At 47.9% G+C, this 27,570-nt stretch overlaps 1 protein-coding gene across 1 annotated transcript in view; it reads right to left on the bottom strand.

The window, feature by feature from the left end:
• Window positions 1–444: 444 nt before the first annotated feature.
• Window positions 445–27,570, bottom strand: part of RASSF3 (Ras association domain family member 3) — a 67,198-nt gene continuing 40,072 nt past the window's right edge. Inside the window, exons 2-5 of the mRNA XM_078076224.1 lie at window positions 10,228–10,335; window positions 7,740–7,968; window positions 5,793–5,902; window positions 445–3,190 (exon numbers count right to left, since the gene is read on the bottom strand). Of these exons, the coding sequence (XP_077932350.1) occupies window positions 3,041–3,190; window positions 5,793–5,902; window positions 7,740–7,968; window positions 10,228–10,335 (597 nt within the window). The 3' untranslated portion in view covers window positions 445–3,040. The remainder of the gene's footprint in view (window positions 3,191–5,792; window positions 5,903–7,739; window positions 7,969–10,227; window positions 10,336–27,570) is intronic.

The following is a 27,570-nucleotide window of genomic DNA, read 5'->3' as shown; positions in this document are numbered from 1 at the left end:
ATGCTGACCAAAAAATATACTTTAACGTTGCAAGTGGTCTGTTTCAAGGACAGGAGACTTAAAAGCAGGAAGGGAAGGTGCAGGGAGAGGATTCTGAAAGAACGGGTGATCCCCTCCTGTTTTGGTAGGGGCCACAGGGCGTCCACTTTAAATTAACTCTTTGTTCACGTGCTTTATACACTTTTGAATGCATGTATATTTCACAGTTAAAACAATTGTTTTAGGAATGTATGGTATGGGCAGACCTCAGCTAGGGTTTTCTTCCCCAGGCGATAAGACAAAGGAAACGCAACATTTGGGAGAACAAATGTGCCCCACTCAAACCTAGTAAATCACTGCGTTCCAGCACGTGTCCTCATGGGTCTGCAAAAGCAGCTCGTCCCACTCCTGTGACCTTTTACCTGGCATATTATCATAAATAAAAACACATGAACAAACACCAACTAACAATTTCGACTTTTAATAATGGAAACAATTTGCCATTCCAGAAACAACTGCAGGGAAGAAAAATCTTCCCTATAAAAATAAACTCATCAAAATTATAAATATTATAACTTTTTTACTTCTGCGATTCAAAATGCCCCCCTGCAATACCGCCTCCTTCATTTTAACAACATTCCGGTACCATCACATACTGAGGAGAAAACAGTATTACAGCAAAGCTTAGTTTCATTTAACCTAAGAATTAGTACAATGATTTTTAAAAATCTTTGGCCATCGTGGCCTTTCTTCTTTTATGCATGAAAAATGCTGCTGCAGGAACCAGTGTTTGGGAGAGAACGTCAGTATTCCAAGAACTAAGTACTGACAGAATTTCAATACAGCAAGTTTTCCAAATTGCAACTCGTAGTGCGCACGACAGCGAGCGAGGTGCTGGGTACTACAGAGAAGGACGCCTATTTTAGACAATCTACTTCAAGTAAAAAAAAAAAAAAAAAAAAAAAAAAATTCACAGATAACCATCAGCTACTACTTTAGGTTCTAACAGTGTCTTATTCTGAGAAACAAATGCTTCACAAAATATAAGCTTACTGGGTGGGCAATTAAAAGACCAGGTGGCTGATAACAGTATACTCAAACCCAAGCCACAGTCTGAACAGTAAAACCAGTATAAAAATCATGAAGGCATTCCCTGAACAATAAAGGTAAAGTATTGGATGACAATGTCACTAAAACCTCATCGATGCACTAAAAAGAAGTTACATGCAAAATTAAACAAGATGTGCCATACATATTTTATAGCTAGTTCTACTTTTTTTTTCCCCCAACTCTCCTTAAAAAGCTTAGGAAGATAGGATTGTCTCAGTAACCAGTAACCGTGCACAGCAGATCACCGTGGACACCTGCCTCCAACAAGATGGGTGCTCTCTGAAAAGTCAGAAGTGCCACCAAGAGGGGAACAGAAATGCAATTTTTAAAAGGCACAGTTCACTTAAGAGGCAAAGAAATGAAGCACCTTGGAATTTCAAAAAGAATCCATTAGGTGTCACCAAAGTGTTGACAATTCCTTGGGAATTTATAAACAAAATATATCTAGACTAAAAATAGATCATAAGGCCCCTTCAGAAGCACAGCACAGCTTTCCTATTGTTTTCGGATTGACTGCTGCAAAAAATGAGGTTATTTAACCTGCTTTAAGGAAGGCTTCTATTGCACATGCCTTTCTTTGGTTGGTAGGAACATGCACTTTTGTTAAAGCATTTCCAGAAAGAACCCCTCTTGTGTGGTCAGCTCGTGGGTGGCGGGGCGGGGGCGGGGGAGTCCTCCCTTTCTGGCCACCCTCCTCCTCAGAGTCAAGTACTCCTTTTGGAAGGAGGCTCTGATGGCCCTGGGTCTATAATCCACATCCCCATTCTACCTTATATAAAAACAGACTGCAATTTGTAAGAGAAAGGCAGAGGGAGAAGAGGGGAGAGTGGAGGTGGAAAAGGGGAAGGGGAGGAAAAAGGGAAAACAGGTAAAGAAGGGGAGTGATTGTCACAAAAGTAGGCAGTGAGCTCTCTACCTGACAAATCTCCCAGCTAACAGGAAAACTGCCACCCCCTACCCAGTCTCCTTTCCACTCAGAAGACAGCCGGGCTGGGGGAGACCAGGGCCGTAACGTAACAGGAGTTAGCCATCGGTCATCGCCCCACTGCCCGGAGAAGCCAACCCCCTACCTTGGGGGGGGGGGAGCACAGGGACCAGTCCCCAGAGAGGGCAGCCCCCGCAGCAGGACCCCCACGCCACCCCCCCATCTGGGCCTGCGAGGTCCACCTGCCGGGACTTCCCAGTTCCTCCCTTTGGTCTAGCTCCTACTTGCTCTGGCTCTGTTCCCACATCTTACTCCAGCAAATCAGTCAATACCACAATGGGTTTAACATCTCAAAACCGAATGCTTTCACGTGGTCTATAACCAAATACACCTTTCTCCCCGACCATCAACCCCTCACCCAAACCACATTCCCGCAGAGCTCCCCACTTCCACTGGTGCCTTCCTCCACACTTGCTCTTCACGTTCTCTGTCCAACTCCTAACCAAACGCTTCACAAATGCCCCCGAGTTCCTAGCTTCCGGTGCCTTTCAATTCACATGGATCGCTTCTGACATTTAAAAACAAAACAAAAAATGGACAGGTAGTTTCAACATAGGACAAGTATTCAGATAGATTCCTTGTTAAGCTTTTAAAAAAAAAATCATTTGCACATCCTTAAGCTTAACTTCATCAACACATAATTAACTAAAACAAAGTAAGGAATAAAAATAAACCAAACAAAACCCAGAGTCATGCTTCCAAGCCGTCTAGATTGCTCCAGATGAGAGCACAGATTCACAGCTTGCCGAGGTGACCCCGCACGGCTGTTAGACCGAGCGGCAGAATCCCGGACAGAAGAGGCCGAAGGCGCGGGACGCTGCGTGACCAGGTGGCGGGAACTAGATCTCGGGATCAAGGGCGGAGACCCCAGCATCTCGGGGCACGAAGCCAGCCCTCCAACGGGACGCCGGCTGCCGGCTGGGACGCGGCTCCGCGCCTCTCCTTCCTGAGCCAGGGAGCCGGCGCCTAGCCGGGCTTCCACACCTCACTGAGGGCCTCCTCCAGCTTCTGTCGGTAGGCCGCGTAGCGCCGCCTCAGGCTCTGCAGCTGCTCGTCTTCCTCCTTGTCCAAGATGCGCAAGAAATTCTGTAGTTCTGGAAGGCTGAAGGCTTCCCACTGCGCGAGGACACAAGAAGAAAAATGCCAGGTGCTGAAGTCAGAATGCAGGCATGCTGGCCGGGAGCACGTGGGGGGGGCGCCCCGCCCCCCGCCCCCCCCCAGGGCACCCAGGCCCACCCTCACCTCTGCCGGCCTCCCGCAGCTCCCCACGGCAGCTCTCACTGGGGCCAAAGACCTCAGGGCCCCGGGCGCACTAGACACCTTCACTGCTGACCTGGCCCCTCTCCATCGGACCCCTGAGCGTCAGAGCCCACTGCCCTCGCCCTCTCCCGGCCGCCACCTTTCACCTCCCACGGTCTTAGCAGCTCCTAAGCCACCTTTCACCTCCCACGGTCTTAGCAGCTCCTAAGCATGCTGGCCTGCTCTTCTCTACTACCTCTGCTGCCCCCTATGTATTCACCATCCTCTTCTCCAGCCCCGGGAGAACCTCACCCTTCTCCGTGACCTCCTCACTCCACTCTTGTGTTCCATCCGTTCCCCCAGCAGCCAGGCTGAATACGAATACTCTTCCTAAAATGCAAATCTAGGCATGCCCCTCCCCTGCTAGAATCCTTCAGTGGCTTCCCCTGGTTGTTCCTGCTAAGTCTGAAAGACCCTGACCCCTCTGGCTCCCCTCGTTCTCACACTGTCCCACCCATTACATTACCACGTTCTCCACTATGCCTGGCAAACTCCTACTCGACCTTCAAGTCTCAGCTTAAACGCCACTTCCTCAAAGAAGTCTTCCATGATTTCCTTCCTCCCTTCCTTCCCACCCAGGACGATGTCTATTAGAAGCTCTCACTGAGCAATGGTAGCCCTGATCACAAAAGATTTAAACAGTCGGACAGTTATTTGCTCAGCATCCCCCTCACCTACACTTGCCCTACACTGCAGCTGCTGTGCTTCTATCTGGGCTCTGAGTGGTCCCCCCACCGCACCTGGTAACCTAGTCGGCACAAAGTAAACATCTGTGCGGTTTAAGAAAAATTTTTTAATTGATCAGTAAAGGTCAAGAAAGGTACTTGACATCACCAGGGAGGGTTTTTGTTTGTTTGTTTTTCAAACGACACATCCTCCCCTTCCAAAAGGGGGCCCTGGGTCCTGGGCTGAGAATCACTGCCTTAAACAGGAACAATTTCTTTCTTTCTTTCTTTTTTTTCCTAAAGATTTATTTGTTAGAGAGAGAGCGTGAGCGTGCACAGCCACACAAGCAGAGGGTGAGGGAGAGGGAGAGAATCCCAAGCAGACTCCCGCTGAGTGTGGAGCACTGAGCCCTATGCCCACCGGGCTCAATCTCACAACCCAGAAACCATGACCTGAGCCGAAATCAAGAGTCGGACGCTCAACGGACTGAGCCCCCAGGTGCCCCAGGAACAATTTCTGAAGGGAAGTCCCGGGGTGTGGGGAGGGAAAAGACCAGAGATAACCTAACACAAGTAGAAAAGATGGAATAAAACCACCAAGTAGGCACAATGGTAGAAGGCTTTCTGGAGAACTCTGCCCTGGTTATTAAGGAAAATAAGAAACATGGAATAGGAGAAAAAAACTTTCTACATCAGAATGTTCCGTTAATTAAAACAGCCCTGTCTTCCTAAAACTCCCCCAATCAAGCTCCAACTTACAGATAAACAATTTACAAGGCATGTTTATGTATATTTTTAATTTGTGACTCAAAATCACCTTTTAATAAAGTCTTTAGTCCCACTTTACAGAATTCAAAACTGAGGGCTGAAAAGACTGGAAGATTTACCCAAGGTCATACTCCTAAGCTAACAAGAGGACCAGCAGGAAGCGGAGTACTAGTTTCCTAACTTTTAACCTGAAACTATTCTCACTGCATCACACAATGTTTTACACAGACAATTCATGCCATTTCCTGTCTGGGCAGAAGACAAAGACCCCGGGCTTGCAAGATTTACTCAAGCGTCGTTTTAAAGCTGGCGTTTGATCTAGAAGGACAGTACAAAGTGCGTTTTTCCTTCAACTGAACTGGCCTAAATTCAGTCCTCCCTGGAGAGAAAATGGCAAATGATGCATATACAAACATAATTTCTAAATCACTTTGCCAAGAGGAAAAAAAAGATTCTAGAAAGTTATAGATCTTTCGTGGTAAAGAAACTGCACTTTTTTTTTTTCTGACATTTCATTTTTTGATTGCATTTCCTTTTATTTCTCTTTAAACAAAAGAGCCTGGAGATGTTAGCAGCAAACATATGGAGAGTATCGACTTTCATAGTTTAGCTGGATTAGGGTAATTTGGGAGGCAGGAGTGAAAAGGGCTCTTTGGGTGGGAGGGAGATCTCTTACTTGGGCTCTTCCCACCTCTGAAAATTACAAACCAAGAGAATACTTAAAAATATATATGTATATTGATATATATATATATACGTATCAGTCATAGGCTAACTTTGGGTTCATTTCTGTCAATTCAAAAACACCTGTCCTCCAGACCAGCTCCCCCACCCCCCCAAGAGATACAGACAGACAGCTGGACGGGCACAGGCTGGTTCTCTCTCCTCCCGCCCACCCCCTGGCGGGAATAAAGTCACTAGATTCGAGCAGTAAAACAGGGCGAGGTGCTCTCTACAGTGTAAAGCAAGAATGAACAATCACTTACCTCTCCGATTTCGTGTTCACGAAGAACAAAACTCAGTGTGTCTGTTCTGGGCCCAGCCACCAAACGCAGGTAGAGTGGATGCTCGCGGTCTGAGAGCTTACAGGCGTAGACTGCGTAAGCAAACAGGCAGCCCGTTGGAGTATTTCGTCGTCCCCCGGACCGTACGCCCCGCTTTCCAGCCCCTCCTCCAGATCAAGGCAACAGCCCCCCTCACCCAGCCACCGAGTCACCGTCCTCCTGCCCCTCTCACCGTGAACAGCCTGCGGCGGAATGAAATCTACGCTACCTCCGTTCTAACTGCACAAATACACACTGTGCCTCGATTACAAAGGAAATAATCCTCCAGAATGAATCTAAATGGGCATTAGTTAGTCCCAAGATGGGCCTGTAATTCATTCTGCTCCTCCTTTCAGAAAGCAAGAAAGTACACTTACAAAAGCATCTGCAACCCCTTTAAGAACAGTAAAAATATACCATGCAAAGGACACAAAATCAGAGCGAATCTGTCTATAGATTAACTTAGGATTGTGAGCGGCTACAAACAAACCAAGCAGTCCGAAGGCGGGCTCGGCTGGCGGCAGACACAGCTGTGTGTGTCTCCTGTGAGCGAGACAGACACAGACACACGCACACACACACGCACGCACGCACGCACGGTCCCAGCACCGCCTGCCGCGATGAATGTGTCTGCCGGCCCACGACGCTATCACCGTCCGCCCGCGCAGCTCCAGCCCAGCGGGCAGGCACCGAAGCATCGTAGGTACTGGTTTCCCTGGAGATGGAAACCCCACGCTGCTGAGCCCAGGGCCTCCTGAGGGTAGGAACCTTGGCCTGTCCCTCTTTGTATCCTGCAGGGCCCAGCCCATGGTTTGGGCTCAAAAAAATGTATGCACGCTCAGCAACTAGCTGCGTTTCAGCCCCAAACAACTGAAGGATATTTCTAGCATGTCCAGTTACTCTATCCTCCTCCGCTGCTGCTGTGGGCTCTACCCCCAACAGTTTAAGTAACTGACCGTCCACACAGCTATACCATTTTCAAATGAGCACTTGGTGACTCACTGAATCACGGTCGTCCACCCCTGGTCATCAATTGCTGCTCCAGCACCTGACTACCGTATTCAGTTTCACGCAGTTACTTAATACCCTCTTCCTACCCGCTGAATGTGGGTATTAAGTTCACACAGGCAGACCGCAGAGGAGAATGCCATCCACCCACTGTATGTGCCTCTGGGGGGCTGGGGGGGCCACATGCACCAGGGTCATAGCTAGTGAGGCGAGCTCAGGAAACACAAGACACCAGTAAGTCTGAAACGTGCAGTAACACACACGTGCCTCCCCGTCCTCCAAGTCTCCGAGGACGCGAGTCCCCCAAACCACCCCACGTGCGGACGCACACCAAATGTGGAATGTGCTAATGAAACCGTCAAGCACAGAGGCATCCTTTTCTGTTCTGAAGAACATTAAAATTAAGGCTTAAAAAAAAAAAAATTCAGAAACAAACTGAGGGTTCTAGAGGGGAGGGCGGTGGGAGGATGGGTTAGCCTGGTGATGGGTATTGAGGAGGGCACGTTCTGCATGGAGCACTGGGTGTTATGCACAAACAATGAATCATGGAACACTGTATCTAAAACTAATGATGTCATGTATGGGGATTAACATAACAATAAAAAAATTTAAAAAAACAAATTCAAAGCTATCCCCCCCGTGCACACATCACAAACTCCTCCACAAATGCCCATCACGTGTGGGTGCCTTGCAGCTCCTCAGACCCACAACTGTCCGACTCAAGAACAGGAAAGCCAGGAATTAAAGGTGTAAGCCAGGATCACCACAGCTTCCAGAATCTGTCCCTGGGCTCTGAGACACACACACCCAGCCGTGTTCCTGCTGCTCCTGAGGACAGACAGAAAAGCAGAGACCATTTTCATCTCAGGCCTGGCAGCATACCTTGGTCTTCCCTATGACAACGCTTATAAAGTGCAAACTTGGCAGGGCTCTCGGTCACGAGAAACTTCTTGAGCAGGGCCTCGATCACTTCCCCGACGGTGTTCGCGCTGCTGATGTGCAGTGTATTCATACAGCCGTTGCTACTGGGAGCGAGCTTTCCGGAAGTCTGGGGGGGTCTGCAGAGCTCCATCTGGACTTTAATGAAGCCAGTGTAAATCCCATTTGAATTCTGAAGCAGGAAGAAAAGCACACGGTTAGAGAGAAGGCGAGACCCTCTTTCTCGTTCTGTGCTTTTACCGCTCTGTGACAGAGCTTCACTGAAGATCGGCCCTAAGGAAAGGATCTCAGAGGGAGGTTACCACCATGCCGGCGACGTGCTTCCAGAGCCAGGGTCTGTAGGGCAGATGTGGCGACAGAAGCCTCCTCGTGCTGTGGGGACTGCGGTCTGAGACGGACGCCTCTGAAGCCGACATCTGAGAGGTCAGGGCCCACTGGAGAGGTTACGGTCCAGCAGAGCAGAGGCCAGCCAAATCCCAAGACGCACGCGTGAGTGGGGGACATGCCGGGGCCAATGGCTCAAAGGAAACATCTGCAGCTGGTGACCAGCTACTACACAGAAAAGGAAGGTGGCGGGGCGCCTGGCGGGCTCAGTCAGTTACGCGTCTGCCTTTGGCTCAGGTCATGATCTCGGAGACCTGGGATGGAGCCCCTGCATCGGGCTCCCTGCTCATCAGAGAATCTGCTTCTCCCCCCCCCCCGCCCCTCCCCCCCACTCATGCTTGCACGTGCGCGCTCTCTACCTCTCTCAGTAAATAAAATCTTAAAAAATAAATAAATAAGAAAAGGAAGGTCTCTGGGGACTTGGGAACACCTAAACAAGCCTGGAGGGGACAGTATGCAAACAAGCCATCTCATTCCTAGTGGCTATCGCGGTATGTCCTAGATTATCAATTTCACCGAAACGTCTGGACACAGCACATACCCCACACAGCGCGTGATGACGCACCTCGGGTGCCTCAAGCAGCGAGTGCAGAACCAGTTGAAGCTATGATGTGAACTATGGTCATTATAAGCACTTGTCTTTTTTGTCTTAACGTGGTGTTTATAACTCCTTCTGTATACTATTTTTTACCCATTTTATTGAGGTATGCTTCTTGAAATACAAATAAACTGCACATATTTAATATACACAACTTGCTGAGTTTAGCACTTGTCTTAACTGATGGCAGACTTACTATTTCTTAGTTACCAAAAATAGTAATAATGGTCTGATCTTCACTTTTTCTTTTTACATCCAGTATATTTAGAAAAAAATGTATTCTAATGTTTTATTAAAACAAAGCCTCAGGTGTTATACAGAAATGAGACAGTTAAATTAAAACATTAAAAAACCTCCTTTTTGGTCCATTATTTTTCTTCCTTTCCACAAGATCAATTTACAATACGGATTCACTTGTTCATTCTTGTGGAAAGTATTATACAACTCTTCAAATTTCTATTTTTGCAACAAGATGGAAACTTGCATGTTTTCATCTCCATGGGGGAGGGAAGAAGAACCCATGACAAGTGGAGTATTTCTCCTTTGATGAAAAGTGCACTTGAAACAATTATCACTGTTGGAGTAATGAAGAATAATCTTGGGATCCTGTGTCCCGCTTCCCCCCTTTTGGGGGAGTCCCACTGGGGAGGGATCCTTTATCATAAGGGCTTATATGTAACGCTCCTCCCCAAAGGCCACAGAATTCAGTAGAGCCTGTTCTAAACCAGTCACCCTGTCCTCTACTGAACTGTCAGTTCAGTCAATAGCCTGAGAGGCAGAAGTCCAAGGGCCCTGGAAACGGGTACTAAGGGCTGGCAGGTGCCTTGAGGAAAGTCACCAAACGTTGAGGACGAGCAGAGACGCCAGTCCAGTTTGAGGCACATGAATACTCTGGCTCTGTTGCTGGCTCTCCTCCTGTTGTCACTAAGCCCTGCGCCGCCTTCCTCCTACATCCTCACCCCCCACTGAGCTTCAGTGTTTGCTACCACACTGCAGAAGCCTGAAACAACGTGTAGGAGGCTATTACATTCGCCATCTTTCATGACAACCACCCCAGAGAAATCTTAGCTCAATTATTTTCTAAACCATGGGCATGAAATCCTTTTCCCGACACGTCCATACTTATTTGCACAAGATAAAACTGATCTACGCCTTATTAGAATCTGAGGTACCAAAAGGCAATGGCAATACTCAATGCTAAAAATCCTTCGGAGGGTCAAAAAAACTTTTACAATAAAACTTTAAAGTATTAACTGATGGTGCGATAAAGCTACTTTAAAATATAGCTTCAATTTGAAAGCTGCAGAAATACTCTATTGTCCTGCATACCTTGACCATTAAACTTCTGCAAATGCTATTCAGAGATTTTAAAACACACAGACGGTCATACCAACAGTTTGTATTTGTCTCTTGACACGTGTCAGCGCAAACAGGACTGTGGGTGCTCACCAAGGTCATCTTCAACTTGTCTGTGACTGCTAGGTTGTATTTATGAACTTTCTCTTTGATTTCCTCTTTGCTGAGGTAATTGTGGGTTTCCTTCTCTTTCTCCACATCCTAGAAGAAAAACAAGCCGTGGTACACATGAGCAAGCACAGAAAAAAATGCAGATAAGCCAGGATTCTTTTTACATTCCACACAAGAACTCTGGAGCACTTCACCTTGACGTACACACCCAGGCACCAACACACACGCCCTCTCACCTTCAGATCTCAGGGTCACCCACCAAACATGGCTTTCACTGCTTCAGACTAAGTCCTCCTGAGGGCTGTATCGAATAAAACTAACCCGTCAGCAGCTGAAAGCCACACTTCACTTAGTATTATTTTGTAAAACTGTCTTTGCTAAATTTCCCTTCTGCACAAACATCATTCTCTAAGAGTACTTGCAAGACTGGCCATTTCCATTTTAAACAGTATTTACGGACACATACCAAACGCTCCTCTTTAGCACGTTCTATGAACTTTATGGTCTTTACAGCTTCACCATATTCATAAAGCAAAAAGTAATGGTTAATTAGTAATATCAACTGGCAATCAATGACCTAATTATACACAACTACCAGAGGGTGATTTACCTTCCAAACAAATCCTCCTGTCAAGATACAAGTAGCCAGATTTCCCCTACCCACCCACTCTCACCGTCCCCAATCCCTCCAATCTCACCCCAGCTCTGACTCTCCACACCGTGGACAGGACAGTATTAGTTGAACCCTCTTACCACTGAAGGATTCGCCGATGGTTTACTGTCTAAAGAGCTCAACCAACGCATGACATTATGCAACGGCTATGCAATTACAGACGGCCGAACCCCAGTTTGCTGGGACCCCATGAAGCCAACTATCCAAGACACCTGCCTTGTGTTGTGTTTAATTCTCCCAACGACCTACCCAAGCAGACGTTATTCCAGTTTCCAAAGGAGATCAAGTTCTAAGTAAATTCACCTGCCAGTAAAAACTTAGATGTTCCGTGGCAGTGATGCTTGGACCCAAAGCCTACCAACCCTCAGTAACTCCAGTTCCTGAGACCTCTCCGGGGGTGTGTGGCTTGTGCAGGGACAACCCAACTAGGTTAACAGACCAAACTCCATTTTAACTGGGTCCTCTATGTTGTTTCCACTAACACAAACAGGTCCCCACTGTTCCCGTGTGGGTGTCTGAAGACTTAAAGAAAGGCTACATGATCACAGGTAACCCTGAGTAGCAGCTCAAAGGATGAAGGGTCCTAACTGTCTTCAAGTCAAAAAGAGGAAGAGCAGCTAATATGGACTGATTTATCCCCCACAATAAAAGGTCTGAAAAGGTGTCTCTTTTCAGGCCATCCTCACAGCCGGAGGCTGCCCGAGCCGGCCTCGGTCCTCATATTCTCACGGGGAGCTAGTGCTCTGAGCCGCACGGGGTGGCAACCAAAGAACTTGCAGGAACACTTTAATAAAGAACATAAAGGGCTCTGGGGGCAGCCTGGGGGGCTCAGCCGGTCAGGTGTCCGACTCTTGACTTCAGCTCAGGTCATGATCTCGGGGTTGTGGACCGAGCTTCCCGCTCAGAGCAGAGTCCACTTGTCCCTCTCCCTCTGCCCCTCCCCCCGCCTGCGCGCACATGTGTGCTCTCTCAAATAATTTTAAAAAAATCTAAAAAAAACAACAAAAAAACATAAAATGGCTCTTAATCCATTCAGCTGTCAAGTTTTTTGAATTCAGAGCCTGAATATAGGGGTATGCTGACTATAAAGTAGGTCAGTAACTTCCCAAGTTCAGCAGCATCGGAGTGAAGTCGGACGGGTCCCTGTTGGTAATGCTGGAGAAACAGAGACCGCTTCCTCGTTCCCCAGCGGGAGGAGTGAGCCTCAAAGTCTCTTGGGGGGCATTCTGTCTGCCAACATAAAACCCCAAAGCAATCCTATTTTTGGTGTCAATGGTTAGGAAAGGGGAAAAAAAAAAGAAGCTGTAGATTAAAATAACTTTTCAGAAGCTTCAATGACTATTTCTAAGGAAAATCAGAACACACATTGCACCTCTCTGCTTGCCCGGCTCTTTCCCATCCACAATTTGCTGGCCACAGGCCACAGCTGACAAGGATAATGAGGCTTTGTTCCAACGTTCATTTTTCAGTACAGACTGTCCAAAGACCCTCCAAAGCAAATACTAAGAAGTGGGCAGTAAGAGGTCCCCACTTCACAAGTGTGAGATGTGGCCCCGGGAGGGCACGAGGGCGCTGTGACAAGGAAGCCCAGTTCCAGCAAGGCCAGGGCTCTGACCCAGCATCTGTCGCCCACTGATCCCGTGCCCTCAGCTCACTGACCCGAGTCCACTCCCTCACTTCCTATCAAATCAAAGGGACCGGCGTGAATCATCTCGAAGGTGCTTCCTAGCCTAACAGGACAATTTTGCAAAATCTGCTGCAGCTCTCACTGGTGTGGCCTATGGAGCAAGATGGTTCCATTTAAGAAATCAAGGCAACCAAAGGCCCACCGTTAAACATGTACAAAATAATTTTTTTTTTAAATGTATAAAATAGGGGCGCCTGGGTGGCTCAGTCAGGTAAGCGTCGGACTCTTGATTATGGCTCAGGTGATTATGGCTCAGGTCGTAATCTCAGGGTCTTGAGATCGAGCCCCACGTCACTCAGCGTGGAGCCTGAATAAGATACTCTCTCTCCCTCTCCCTCTGCTCCTCTCCCACACCCCACTCTCTATCTAAAATAAATTACTGTTTAAAAATGAACAAGATAGCTAACTGCACAAATACTGTAGCATATACCCACCCTAGGGGCTTACTGCCTGAATAAGAGATGAGAAGCCTAAGAATGAAAAAGAGAAGGGATAAAGAGAGTGATTAAGAGCAAAGAGGCAGGGTCAAATCAATTTAGTGAGTTCCTTTTTTTCTTTAAGAATTTATTTTTAAGCAGTTTCTACACCCGGCGTGGGGCTCAAACTCACAACCCTGAGATCAAGAGTAGTATACTGACTGAGCCAGCCAGGTGCCCCTAGTGAGTTCTTAATTGCAGATGCTTAGCTAAGCACCCATCATCCCTAGGCCTCCTCATGTCAGCATTCCCAGAAGCTTGGGGAAGATCGAAGGACCTAGCTGGTCTGGAAAGAGAAACTTACCCTGGATCACCCGCACAGGCATAACTGAGACATGCTCGTGTAACCACTATCCTTCCTTCTCAGAGATTAAAAACCAAGGAAACCATAACGAGCAACAACAGAAAAGAGGTGGCCCCAAGGAACTCCAAGATCCTTTCAAGGCAGAACACCCTATTATTAAAGGATCAACTGGAAAATAGATCCCAGAGAAGCAGCGAACACCTAAAAGGCTGGGACCCTGATTTTTTTTAGTTGAGATATAACTGACGTATAACACTGTATTTGTCTGAAGCGTACTGCAAAAGGATTTGACATATGTATATACTGCAAAACGATGACCACAAGTTAACAGGCGTCATCAACTCACATAATTACATTTTTTTTTCCTGTGATGAGAACTTGTAAGATCTCCTCTCTTACGTGAAGTTTACTGACCTAGCGATTGCACACCTCGGCCACAGACCAAGGGCGGCTCTCCGAGCAAATACTGACGGAGCTTCTGCCTTGTGCCAGGCCCTCGCCGGAGCGCGGGGACGTCAGGAACCACACCTCCACCATCACGGCACTTACTGTCCGGCACAGGCTGAGTAGCAGTGAGGAAGAGCGAGGGGAAAAAAGCTTCCGAAATGATAACTCATCAACTTCTGGGTGGAGGAGTCTGGAAGCAGGGGGAAAGGCACAGAAGTCACAAGCTCGGGCCCCGGAGCGGAGAACACTGGTTTCTTTTAGTATCAGAACTGGAGGAAGTCTCTGGAGCTGGAAAACTTCCAAATCTTTACCCCTTTAAAAGAGAACACCCCTCTTTCCTCTCCCATAGGAAGAATCCTCCTGCCCTTCCTCCGAACGTAATGCCTTTGGGAAGACGGCCTTAGGAGGAGAAAAAACATGCAACCCAGAAGGGAGAGAGGAGGTACAAGGGTGCGAAAGGTGAACATAAGGAGGGGTTTTTCAAAACCTGTGTGGCAAGCGCACACACAGAAAACTGAGAAAACAGTACAGACATTAACCCTGACCTGCGCTGGCAAGGACAGGAAACGCATGGGGCGCAGCCGTCCGAGCGCAGCCTTAGTGTTCCCGCAGCGCCCGGGGTCGCCTGCGTGAGCAGCCGCAGGTCCTCTCTTTTATTCCTAAGCCACTCTTCTTTTATAGTCTCCCAACCCTCCAGAATCTCCTTTCTCCCGCGGAAAATGATAAACCCTAGCCTCCCCTCCGGTGTTTTCACCCAGCAAGCCCGGAGGCTGCTCCGGGGTTTGCCTGCTTCCTGGGTGGGGTCACCGGGAACGTCCCCCCGCAGGGCCGTCTCAGGTGAAATCCAGACCGCCCTGTACAACTCTGGGCCAAGGGTCTGAGAACCTTCTTGCTAACTTCTCTGTAACTCGAAATGTTATCTCAACTTAACATTTTAAGTTAAAAATCTAACCACGACGACAAGATAAAGCGCCCAGGAGGGCCGGCTCGCGCTCCACTGTGGGCGGGGGGCACGTGGCCACTGCTGGGGCACCGCTGGGTCTCAATCACAGCTCTGCCCGTCCTAGCTGTGTGACCAAAGGCAAGCTATTTAACCTCTCGGAGTCTGTTTCCCATCTCTGTAGAATGCGCAAACCAACCCGTACTTTACAGAGCTGCCACGAAAATATACTACAACTCACTATTCCACAGTTCTGAGTGCCCTCTGGCGCCCGGCTCGGTGCCAAGCGCTGAAAGCCAGGACACATTGAGCTGGGGCGGCCGCCGCTCTGCCTTCCGCGCCCACAGCCCAGTCAAGTCTGTCCTACTCCCCGCCCCACTCCCTTGCGCGTTTTCTTTAAAAAAATAAAACTACGGCCCCTTTAAAAAACGCAACTAGCACAGACCCTGAGTGGGGACAGTGCCCGACGGCGGTGACTCAGGAAAACGGTGTCAATGCCTCTCTGTGGCTGGGCCCACCGCTCCCACGTGCAGCCGCTGGGGCTCCTGGCAGGTGTGGGGCGAGCCTGCCTAGGTGGAAGAGGGTAAATTTACCAGGCCAACAGGCTAGATTCCAAACTCAGGAATTCCTACTTTGAATCCCATCTTCCAGGTGGGGAAGGGGCAGTCACCTGATGATGTCCCCAACAGACTGGGAGACCCAGGGCTCTAGCCAGAGGACAAAAATGCCTGTCCTGGGTACAGAATAAAACACCAAGTACTGCCCTGTCTTGGAGCACGGGGCCCCTGCTGCAGATGGAACGGAGACAGGGCCAGCTCCAGTGGAACGGAGCCTTGATAATGACTTAAGTGTCCTCCTTCCAGGCTCTGTTCCAACAAAGATAGCAAACAAAGTGTTGCGGACCCCACCAAAACAGAAAAATCTTCTCTGGGAGAGAGCTTTTCCCAACCTTCAGGGAAAGACCTATCAGCAAACCAAAGCAGGTTTGCACTTAAGCAAGTCATTTCGAGCAGCTAGTGAGCAAGCAGTTTGGGGGCTCAAAAGAAACTCCACAAATCAAGTTAGATGCTCCTGCACTACATTTTAGCAGGAAAAAAAAAAACTGTCCTGAAATGTCCTGTAAGTGTGCAGAGTGGAAACCCCAGGATGAAGACAGGAAAGGCTCTCACACAGAGCTAAGCCCACAGACAGGGTCTCTCAGGCTGGGAGCATGTCCTGGGCGTGAGAAGGGCCACAGGGGACAGCTTTGCACGTACATTCGATGCCTGTCAGACGTTCTTCACTTTTGGTTCCACAACCTCGAAGATCTAAAAGTAGGTAGGGGTGCTGAGGGAGCCCAGAAAGTTCTCAAATTAGGATCAGCATTGCTGATATACATCAGCGCCATCCAAAAGCATTTTCTACAATGAGGGAAACGTTCCAGAACCGTGCTGTCCAAAAGAATCATCACCAGCCCACGTGAGGCATGCGAGCACTTGAAATGAGAAACGGAATTTTCATTTTTATTTAGTTGTAAGTAATTTAAATGTAAATAGTTACGTGGGACTCGTGGGGCTCAACTGGACAACATGAATCTAGACTGTAACGTGCACGGGTATAAATGAAGAACAAGGCAGGGGAAAACTAAGAGAGAGCAATGTAAAATAATAAGCTCAAGTCAAAAGACAACCGTTGTGGAGCAAACGACATTCTATTCCTGAAGGAAGGAACAGGAACACTCGTTTCTAGGGAGCTTGGTGCTGCTGTTCTTGACCTTAGAAGTACAGGGTGCTGCTCGCAGCCATGTTCTCCTGGCACCAGTGCTGACCATCGGCTGGGCGCCCCATCTAGCGACTCACGCTTATCTTGGGGAACAGCCAGGGTGTGCTGATTCATCCTGGCCAGTCCAGGGCTTTTCCCCCTGCCAGATGGGAAGATTTTTATAAATAGTGGGATATAGAGCTGGGGCGCTATTTCCCTCCAGGCAAGGGTTCAGGGGCTCATCTTGCCCACGTTCATCTTCCGAGCTACAGGCCATAAAAGATGTTTGCCGTCCCGTTTCCAACAGCAAAGAAAAAGGAAGGGAAAGACTGTCACAGACCCCTCCCCCTCCTCCTACGGAGAGAGGCCTCAGTGCGATCTCAGGGTAGGAAAAGCAGCCGGCAAAGGGGGAGGGCAGCTGAGAAGGGGAGGGCAATGCGCACAGCGCCCCCCACAGCCCCCCTCCCCGGGGAACACTGCTCCTCCGCGATGTTCTATGGACAGAAAGGGCGCTGCACCTCCTTCTCCCCCTCTTCCACCCCACTTGGCGAGTCCCAAAGCACTTTAGAATGCTACAGGATCTGAGAAGACCCACAGGTTAAAAGAAAACAGACCTGTAATAATGTTGTGTGAAATTCATTAATTAGGAGCAGATGGGTACCTTATATAAGAACAGATATTTCTTTTATTAATTATTCACTTAGTGAGTGGATCCTGTATTCATTTGGGGATATTAGCAGACCCAAACCACATCTGTTGAACTTGACAATTTTAAACCACCTCTTTGTCGCAAGGCTACTTGTTAAAACAACAAAGAGAACAGCAGAAGGGAGTCTAGGTGGGTGTTGTAGATGACTTTTTTTTTTTTAATGGACTTCAAAAATAGAACCAGGCTGCAACCTTATAAGGATGGGGCACTGTACTAGGCCTCTCTTACATGCACTTGGGAGAGAGGACAACAGGAGCGGTCTACTGCCTTTAAATTCTCCCAGCCTCACCCCTACCACTCAGCCACACTTAACTCTCCCCTAAGAGTTCATGTGCACGCACCACCCTGCCCCTCACCTTGTGATCCTCCTCCTCGAGGCCCACCCCACCCAGGAAGCCATCCTAACCACAAGAGCCCTCACTTCCCTATCTCAGGAGCCCTTAGGCTACCGCATCCATGCAGATCTAGCATCCGCAGGACCGCTTCAATTGGCTGCTTCCTGTGTTTACTCCTGCCTCCCAATAACCTGACAGCATTTTTAAACCTTCCACTCCGTAACAGTGCTGGGACCAGCTCGATGCTGGAAGGCGGATGTCGCGCATTCCTTTTCAACGGATTGATTCTATCTGGTCACAGAGCCCACATCTACAAGATTGCATTTGCAATCCATCCCCGCTTTTGTACAGCTTATCAATCTGCCTGAGGTTTTTTTTGTTTGCTTCTCAAAACTAAATGCATCTGCAAGGGCACACAAAAGGCCTTTGTAACACCAGAAACAAAGTTTTATACGCTTCTGTTCTCCATCTGCACCATCAAAGGAGCGAGTCCTTCAAAGCATGCCCCTTAACTACCCTCACATACGAGGGGCAGTGAGAGCAGGCCCGGGCCTAGGGTGTTAATAAGATTAATTGCAGTTGTGATCCACATGAAGAGAGTTTCATCTGGGCCTTCCATGACCTCACTTTTTAAAGCCCCTGGTTACCAGTCCGCAATACCCTATATGGTTGTGCTTTCAAACCCGGGTCGCGTGCCAATCGTCAAACAGCCACTCATTTGTTTGGAGCCAGAAAACAAACTTGGAGGGGGACCAGTCTCCTCAGAGTGCCCCCGCCGGAGAGCCCAACCTCAAGGCATACCAGATTACACTCAGACATGTTTTCAAAAAATCCCAGTGCGACATGTTTTCAAAGGGAGTCAATTAAGATGCTGTTCATTTCTGAAAGGTGATACATTTTCACAACTGATTTAACTTTCTCAAATTCTAGGTGAGCTGGGTAACAAAGAAAGGAAAGATTATTAGAGGCCTCAGAGGCAAGCACATCCCAATCCAGCTAATCAGCTTTGATAATTGGAAAAAGAATGTGGCCACAGGTGAGTCAGCTTGCCCGCCTCAGCCCACCTCTCTGAGGTTTCGGTCAGAATGGGAGAAGCAGTGGGTTCTTGGGTTTCCAGAGGAAAGTGCGTCCTCAAAGACAGCTTCCCTGATTATTAAGAGAGCACTGGACTATGGTCCCTGTCCTCTTCAGCAATGTTTTCTAATATTTAAGTTTATTTAAGTAATCTCTACACCTAACGTGGGGCTTGAACTCATGACCCCAAGATCAAGAGTTGCACGCTCTTCTGACTGAGCCAGCCAGGCGCCCCAGTTTACTAATATTCTATCTACACCGCTACGTATTAGGAAAATTAACTGGAAAAAATTATCCAAGTGACATTTGGGAAGCAAGGAGGGAAGTGAGAAAGACACCACACTGGTAAGTGGTGACACAGTGTCCTCCCTAAATTCTAGATTAAAACCTCTCACTGCTCAGCAGCCAGCCCCTGCCGCTGGCTAAGAGCTTTAAACGTGGCTCCGGAGCCACAGTCTTAGTTCAGGTTAGCCCAGGGATCCCGGAGGCTCTTACAAAGGTCAGAGTTTGCAGGTCAGGTCTACGACCTCCCCATCCTTGGACTGGTTATGGAACCTTTGAACCCTGGCTATAAGGGGAGGGAGGTTCCAGAGAAAGGAAATGAGCAGGCTCATTTGGAGGCGAGCCAGACAGGAAGCATGGGGGAATGCTGCAGCAACCAGGAGGAGGCAGGTGGAGCCCATCTGGGAAGCTGAGCCAGCTCTGGGTTGCTCCAGCTCCACCGAGAGCAGGAATCTGAGAATCAAGGGCAGAGGCCTGCAAGCAAATAGGAGTCATCACCTAATTTGAACGGAGAACAGAGTGTCTCAAGAAAATTAGAAATGTGTATGGGCCAACACTCCCAAGAAAAATTATCAGAAGCAAGCTTATCCGAAAGATACTTGGTGCTCTTCCTTGACAATTATAATATGGAGTCTAAGGTTTTTGTTTTGTGGGTTTTTTTTTTTATAGTATATGGAGTCTAAGTTAACATCAGTTCTATGTTTTCAGGCAACACAGAGTTAAAAAGTGGATGACAGCAATTTGTTGAGGGCAATGTCCAGGAAGTCACATTTAACTCCTTAAGGCCTGGATTTCTAAATCCTCAATTCTTACTCATTGCAGCCTTACTAATGCACTAGTCCAAACACACTTGTAAAGTTTGCTCTCATACCATCTGACATACAGAGGTGGCACCATGAGAGGAAGGGAAAGAATCGTCAGTCCTTGGATTGGTTATGGAACCATAACCGGCCAGATGTCCGGACCAGGAAAGATTTTAAATAGACAAACTTGCAAGTCCGAAGGGGGCCACAAGGGTTCAAAATGTTTTCTATCACTCTTATTCCCATTCATTCACTCCACCCCTTTTCCTGAAGTATCCTCCCCTACACTCCACTCAAGGCTGCTCTTTTGAATAAGTCTGTTCATAGCCCTTAGAAGTCTTGACTGAAGTACCACGTGTAGAAGGCCTCATTCTTCCACATGGCAGGCAGGCAGGCAATGCATGACGGCAGGCAGGCAATACATGAGGAAGGACAAAGAAAGACTCCCCACTGCTGCCCTCTGTTCTCAGAAGACACCTTCACATCCAGCTTCACCTTAGCAGCCTTTCTTTTACAAATGCAGCCCCAGGTGTTGGTTTTATCTGAGGAATCACCTTCCATCCTCCTACCAAGGAGGTGAAAGTACTCTGAAGTAAAAGATGTTCCGGCAATTCAAATAAAAAGCAGGTGAATTATTACCTTGAAGGGCTTCACATAAGCAAACTGTAAAGGTAACTTTTTTCTACAGACATCCTCTCCTGCCCTCCTGCTTAGTCACAGACGGGGTGAGAAACACAAAGTCATAGGAAGAGTGTCAGGGATACAAGGCTGGCCACAGTCAGCAGCTTGGGTGAGTTACGTGACACCCAAACTCACCCAAAGAAAGACCAGAAGAAGAGAGACCGGGGGGCGCCTGGGTGGCTCAGTTGGTTAAGCGACTGCCTTCGGCTCAGGTCATGATCCTGGAGTCCCAGGATCAAGTCTCACATCGGGCTCCCTGCTCAGCGGGGGGTCTGCTTCTCCCTCTGACCCTCTTCCCTCTCATGTGCTCTCTCTCAATCTCTCTCTCAAATAAATAAATAAAATCTTTAAAAAAAAAAAAAAAAAGAGAGACCAGGGAGGGAGGACCCCCTGCAAGAAGAATGCCCAAGGGCCTCACCGGGGCTTGCCCACCCTCACCCAGGCCAATCCCAGCCCAGACTTACTGCCTTGAGGGTTCTGGCAATCCCTGAAACAAACAGTCGAACTTTCCAGGCACTTAGGAAGAAAAAAAAAAGGTCTTCTAGATATACCTCCCCCATTCTGCTTCCCTTTCCTTTCTGGCCACGCTTCCAAAACCAGACAGCAAAATTAGCCAACCCAAGTCCCTGGGAGGGGCTGAGGAAGGCGGGAAGGTGAGACAGCAGCTGCCCTCCATGAATCTTACCACCAGACTCCAGACACTGTGCCGCCCCCGTCACAACCTGACTCCGAATTCTTCTAATAACCCTGTAATTGGGTACCACTATTATCCCTATTTTGCAAATAGGAAAATGGAGGCTTACAAGGATGTGCAGTTAGTCGGTGCAGAAGCTAAATAAGGTTCATACCAAGTTCGTCTGATTCAAAGCCCATTAACTCAAGAAAGCAGGAGGAAAAAACCAACCATGGACTGAGACAGTGAAAGCAAGATGAGAGCAGGTCTACACACTGCTGGCTTCTGGAGGCTTAGCTGTTTTGAAACACTGTATTCAACCTAAATTTTGGAAGGTGAGGCACTAAAACAACTAGCAATTTATTAGAGAATTCATCATCTAGGAGCACCTGGGTGGCTCAGTCAGTTAAACATCCAACTCTTGATCTCAGCTCAGGTCTTGATCTCAGGGTCATGATTCAAGCCCCCGCGGTGGAAAGAGAGAGAGAATTAGTCATCTGGCCAGGACCACAGAGAATTAGTTTAAAAATTAGAAACTGTAATTCCAGCATTAAGGAAATAGCTAAATAATACTTTCAAATCTCAGAGGGACCCTACAGGAGCTATTAACATGAACCCTACAGAAGAGTTTTTCATGGGAAAAGAAAAAAAAATAAGAGGAGAAAGTGTACATCCAGTATGACAAACTATGTGCCTAGTTGGACAACAAGCTCAAAATGGAGTCACTTGTGCTAAGCCCAAGTCCCCAAACTAAGATTTAATACCTAACTTACAGTTTCAGCCTCCCCCAGGAGTGGAACCTCAAACCAGTCAATTTGGAATCACCTGGTCCGCACTAGTGAGGTCATCAGCCTGACAGATCCCTGCTGTCCCCTAAAGGAAGGTGACCTTGCCACAATCTGCTCTTGGCTTTTTTAACTTCCTCATCATTGTCCCATGCACCCTGCATGCAACCCCCCCCGAAAATCTTTCATTTCGTACAGCTCTCCCAAGCTCCTTTCTATCTGCCAGATGGGATGCTGCCCAATTCATGAATCACTGACTAAAGCCAATAAGATCTTATAAAATTTACTCAGTTGAATTTTATCTTTTAATGTGCCTACTAAAGACTAGAAAGAAATATTCCAAAATGTTAACAGTGCTTATGCCAGACTGCTGAGATTGGAGATGGTTTTCCTTTCTGCACAAAACTTCCACAAAATTTTCAAAACCTTCTCCGGAAGTCTGCAGGACTGTGAAGCAGGGAAAGAAAAGACTTTCACGTATTAAAAAATTAAAGGGGCGCCTGGGTGGCTCAGTCGTTAGGCGTCTGCCTTTGGCTCAGGTCATGATCCCAGGGTCCTTGGATCGAGCCCCACATCCGGCTACCTGCTCAGCGGGAAGCCTGCTTCTCCCTCTCCCACTCCCCCTTGCTTGTGTTCCCTCTCTCGCTGTGTCTCTCTCTGTCAAATAAATAAAATCTTTTAAAAAAAAAATTAAAAAATTAAAATTAAAAATTAAAAATAACCTTAAAAAAAGTAAACACAAAGCAAGTCAGCACTTTGTCAGCATAAACGGACACACTTTGATATGCTGACGCCTCCAGATAAAGGAGAACATTCGGAACAGAGGCCCAGGGCGACAAGGCCCCCATTGCTCCCAATGCTGACAGCCAGCCGCACTCACTGAAACCCTCGTAGGAGCTGCTAGGGAGAACCAACCAGAGCCCTAGGTAAACATAGGCCCTTGTGGTCTGGGAAAGAAGAGCCTCTCTAACCACGGAAAAACAACAAACTGCTAGTGCCCAAGACTGTCAAAAGGAAAGACGGTTTTTACCATCACCCTCTCCCATCAACCAATTTATAAATTAAAAGCTACCCTCCCCAAAACTGCCCTGGAAATTGAGCTGCCAGTAAGGAGGCCGGGGGGGGGGGGGGGGGGAGGGGCGGGGCGTTAGAGGTGTTTACAGCATTTTAAACCATCTTTTGTGTTTTTCTGGAGCGTTTGTGTTGCTGGTACAACTCAGGGTTCACACCCCCTCCAGCTCCGCTTCCCTCCAGGCCGGCGCAGGAAGCCCAGGGCCCCCGGAGGAAGTGCCCTCCCGCCCCACCTTTCCTCCGTGCAGGGGCTCGGCCACCGCCCGCCAGCGGGGCCAGGTCCCTCCAGCCTGGGGGGGGGGCGGGGGGCTGGGAATGCACAAAATGCAAAAGGCAGGCTTGAAGCGGAAAGAAGAGAAACAACGTCACTGAATGAACGTCTGAGCATTAGGGTCTGAGGCAAACGTGCGTGGGTCCAAGCTGTGTGGACACAGCCTCACAGCTGCGCCTCACTGACCTGAAGATCTGGACGGCAAGCAAGGAGCAGACACTGAGAGAGGAGGTCAACACACAGGGCTCAACACAGGATGTGCGCCTGCTTAGAGCTGCATTCTTCTGGCCGCTGCGTGTCCCGGGCGGCCCCGGGAGGGTTTAATCCAGGACACCCCAAGAAACGTGGACACAGGGCTCCATCCCATTTTACACATTCTGAACCAGGTCCCTCCTTGCACAAAGATGTGAATGTTTCCCATTTTCACCCATCCACCTAGCCCCCGACCCGCCCCGCCCCCAGGAACTTTTTCATAGTCCTCTAACATGTGTAACAAAATCTTGAAAACAGACACTTAAAGAGTGTCCTAGGAAAAGAAATAAGAATATTTGGAATTGAACGGCATCTGCTCCCCAAGGTTAAACAGGCCACGCTGTTCAACTCCTGACTACTACAAAATCAATTCCAGGTGTAACGCCCAAGTCCTGTCTACGGGGTGTATGACATGGAAAATTCTTTCAATGTAGCACTTTGCTTCCTTAGGAACAAGGGTTTCCCCTCCCAAAATATCCAAATTAAAATACTCAAATTTCCAAGTCCCATATTGCTGAGAACCACCTCCCAATAACCAAGTTTCCTGAGGCTCTAGGCCAGGATTAAAAAGAGAGAACATGCGGGCTGGTAAATGCTGCAGACAGGCTGGGTGAGCTTTGCACTGCTCATGAGGAGACAATAGAGAATGAGCCCAGGCTATTAAACATGGGTTAAATCGACTGTAACCCTCCCCAAGAGTCCCTGCGGTAGGAAGATGAACCCCACTGTGTAGATGCGTAAACCAACACAAAGGTCACAGAGGTAGCATGTGGGCGGGGGCCTGGCCAGCTCTAAAACCATGGCCTTTCTATGCATACCAATGGCCTCTAGAGCCCAGAAGAAAAATCTGTTGCCAACTAGCTGTGTGACTTTAGGAAAGGACATCCCCTCTACGGGTGTCATTTTCTTACATCTTAATAGAAAAAGGCCTCCTCTCTCCACCCATGAGCCTGCCTCCTCACAAGGAAGGAGCACAGGATCAGTGGGTCTGGAAGGACAAGTGGGTGTGCATGCAGAGTCGTCCTCTCCCTCTGTCCTCACTTGGGGGCCAACATTCTGCTCTGAACCTGTAGCGGGGCTATCCCCAGCCCAGCACTGGAGGTCAGCCTCGGAAAGACCACCTGCCCACAGGAATAGGCCACATTCTCCATTATCAGCTTCATCTACTATCAGCAATAAAGGTAAACTTGTGGTCTCCATCTTCCTTACTCCGGTCTTCCTTCTCAACTAACTGATCCAGAACTCAGGCAGGGAAATGGGATGACAGGTGGTCCTCCTTGAATATTACAACAGCTGTAAAATGGGAACATTCCTAAGACAGAAATTCTATGAGTCTAAAAGAGAAGCTAGGACCCCCCCCTTCTTTCAAGGGATTTGGAAGAGAAAGCACACACACTCCAAATAACTAAAAAACATTTTCAGAAATTGACAAATGCAAACTGCTAAGTATACCTAACTTTCACAAAATCAATGTTGTTTCCCACCTGAGGCAGGTAAACCACATTTTTCGAAAGCACATAGTATTTTAGAAACATAAACACACCTTAGAAGTGTCCAGTGCCATCTAGGGATCAGGCAGAGGAAACGTGGGTATGGAGGTGTTCCCATCAGCCTGGCCACTAAGCAGTGGGCTTCTTTCTACCACCACACCCTGACCTCATCAACACTTGAGGGCTGCTCCCAACTCAACTAGTTTCTCTTCAGCTCCCACTTCCTTAATTTCCCGTGAAGTGATAGGTCTCTTTGTCAACACCACCACCAAATAATATCTCCCTTTCTTTCTGTTCAGTAAATGGACCAATTCTGACATTGGACAAATATTTGTTAAGCACCTAAATATTCAGCAAACAGTCCTGTGAATCACTGGGATAGAACAGTGAGCAGGGCACAGGTTATGCCCTTCAGGACAGGGGCAGGAACGTGGAAAGCAGGGCTATCGAGGAAGACAGGTGACAGAAAAGAGCACAGAGGCGCCTGGGTGGCTCAGTCGGTTGAGTGTGTCTGCCTTCGGTTCAGGTCATGATCCCAGGGTCCTGCTCAGCGGGGAGTCTGCTTCTTCCTCTGCCTCCAGCCCCCCCACCCCCCCATCCCCCTGCAGCTTGTGTGCGCGCACTCTCTCAACTCACTCTCTCTAAAAAATAAATAAAATCTTTAAAAAAAAAAGAAAAAAAGAAAAGAAAAGGAGAGCACAGGACAGAAACAGCTTGGGAAGGCTTCCTGGAAGAGGTGAGATCTAAACTGGAACCAGCCTCAGATATTTGTAAATTCTTCTGTCAGAGATAAAGTCATTCCTAGTTTGCTTCCCCAAACATGTTACCCAGAGCTCATAAAACTAGAGAAGCGGCTAGAGCACCTAATGGAAGGATTTAGGAAACCAGACTACAGAGCTCAAATCAGCTAATTTTAGACAAAGAGAAAATACTTTCTGTGCTGCTAACGGGTATTTTTAGAAGGCTGTTTCAGTTAACCACTGAATGTCTCATTAGAAAGAAAAAAAAAAAGGAAGAAATGAACAAAATTTCAAATTTATATATCAAGAAAATGGTTTCCTTCCTTTGTGCCTCATCTCTTTCACCCCAAACAGAAAATAAACAATCAGCATTCTGTAACTAATTCCATTCTCTGCCTAAACACCGTATTTGCTTAGCAATTAGGGAAGAAAGTTGTCTATAGCTGTTATTTTCATTGCATTTCTTGAGACAACACTGAACAAGGTAAAACACTTATGAGCAATAGGCAATAAATTAGCACAAACTGGTAAGTTTTCCCTCCCTTCCCATACCACCCAAGAACAGCTTAAACAACACTTCAAAACCTGAGAGCAGCGCCAAGCCTACCCACCAGCCTCTTAAAACCTCTCTGACTACCAGCCCAGCCTGAGAGTAAACCAAATTCCGAAGAATAGGATGGGAAGTTCCAGAAAGCTCAGCTTTCACTACGCACAGTGGCACCTGCTTATTTTCTGCAAAAATACATCAGTCTTGGAGATCTGGACGGGACCACCCAATGCCCTGCCCCTCCCTTTTCAGATCTGTTACAAACTCAGCCCGATTTCCTGAAAATACCCATGAGGAACCAGACCGACTGCCCCCTCATTCCTGGACTCCTGCCAGTCAATAAGTCTGCAAGGAACTTTGAAATGGTGGCTGCTAGTACCTTCAAGTGGTTGTGCTATTCACATTTTTCCCCCATTCATTGAACAGATTAAGGAGTGCCCTGTGCAAGGTGCCTTGAATCTTCCCAAAGCTAGACCCTGCCCCTGAGGAGCTTGGTGAAGCAGCAGGCGGAAGAGCGCTTCACTTATTTTTGCAGAACTATTTCTAAACTGCCAACATTGGGGAGCCTGAGTGGCTCAGTGGTTAAGCGTCTGCCTTCGGCTCAGGTCATGGTCCCAGGGTCCTGGGATCGAGCCCCAAGTCGGGCTCCCTCCTCAGCGGGAAGCACGCTTCTCCCTCTCCCACTCCCCCTGCTTATATTCATTCCCTCTCTCGCTTGCTCTGTCAAATAAATAAAATCTTTAAAAATAAACTGCCAACATAAGGACACTCTCCCCTTTACACCCTTAAGCATGAATCTCTGAATAAGGCCCTTCTCCTACATAATCAAAACACCTTTATCATACCTAAGAAAATCGATAAGAACTTAACATCCATTCCATATTAAGAGTTCCCCATCTGTTCCAGAAAGACCTTTTAGAGATGCTTTTGATCCAATCAAGGTGCTCATATTGGTTTGTTAGGTCTCTTTTAAAACACTGTTAAATCAACTTCTCTCTGTATTCACTAAAAGATCAGCATTCAAAGATGTTCATAAGCACAAACATAAGGAGAAAAACTAATGTTGCATTCTAGAACTTAGAATTTTCCTTTCCAGGTAACTAGGGTGTTGGGTGTATCCAAAGTTCTAAATTGCCAAGTGTCACAACGGCCAATTGCTGGTTCACCACAAGTTCCCAGGGGCCCAGAGAACCCCAACATCAGGTACCCTGAAGAAGGAGAACACGTACACATCATGACCGTCTCGGGCCTGCCCGGAGCGTCTGGAGACCAAACTGTCTGCTATACTTTTCCAGCCTACTTCCTTCCCTGCAAAACAGAGATTACAGGCTGGGCTCTCAACTCT

Source organism: Halichoerus grypus, chromosome 6 (genome assembly GCF_964656455.1).
Source record: "Halichoerus grypus chromosome 6, mHalGry1.hap1.1, whole genome shotgun sequence".
Lineage (NCBI taxonomy): Eukaryota > Metazoa > Chordata > Mammalia > Carnivora > Phocidae > Halichoerus > Halichoerus grypus.
This window is presented reverse-complemented; position numbering and strand designations above follow the sequence as displayed.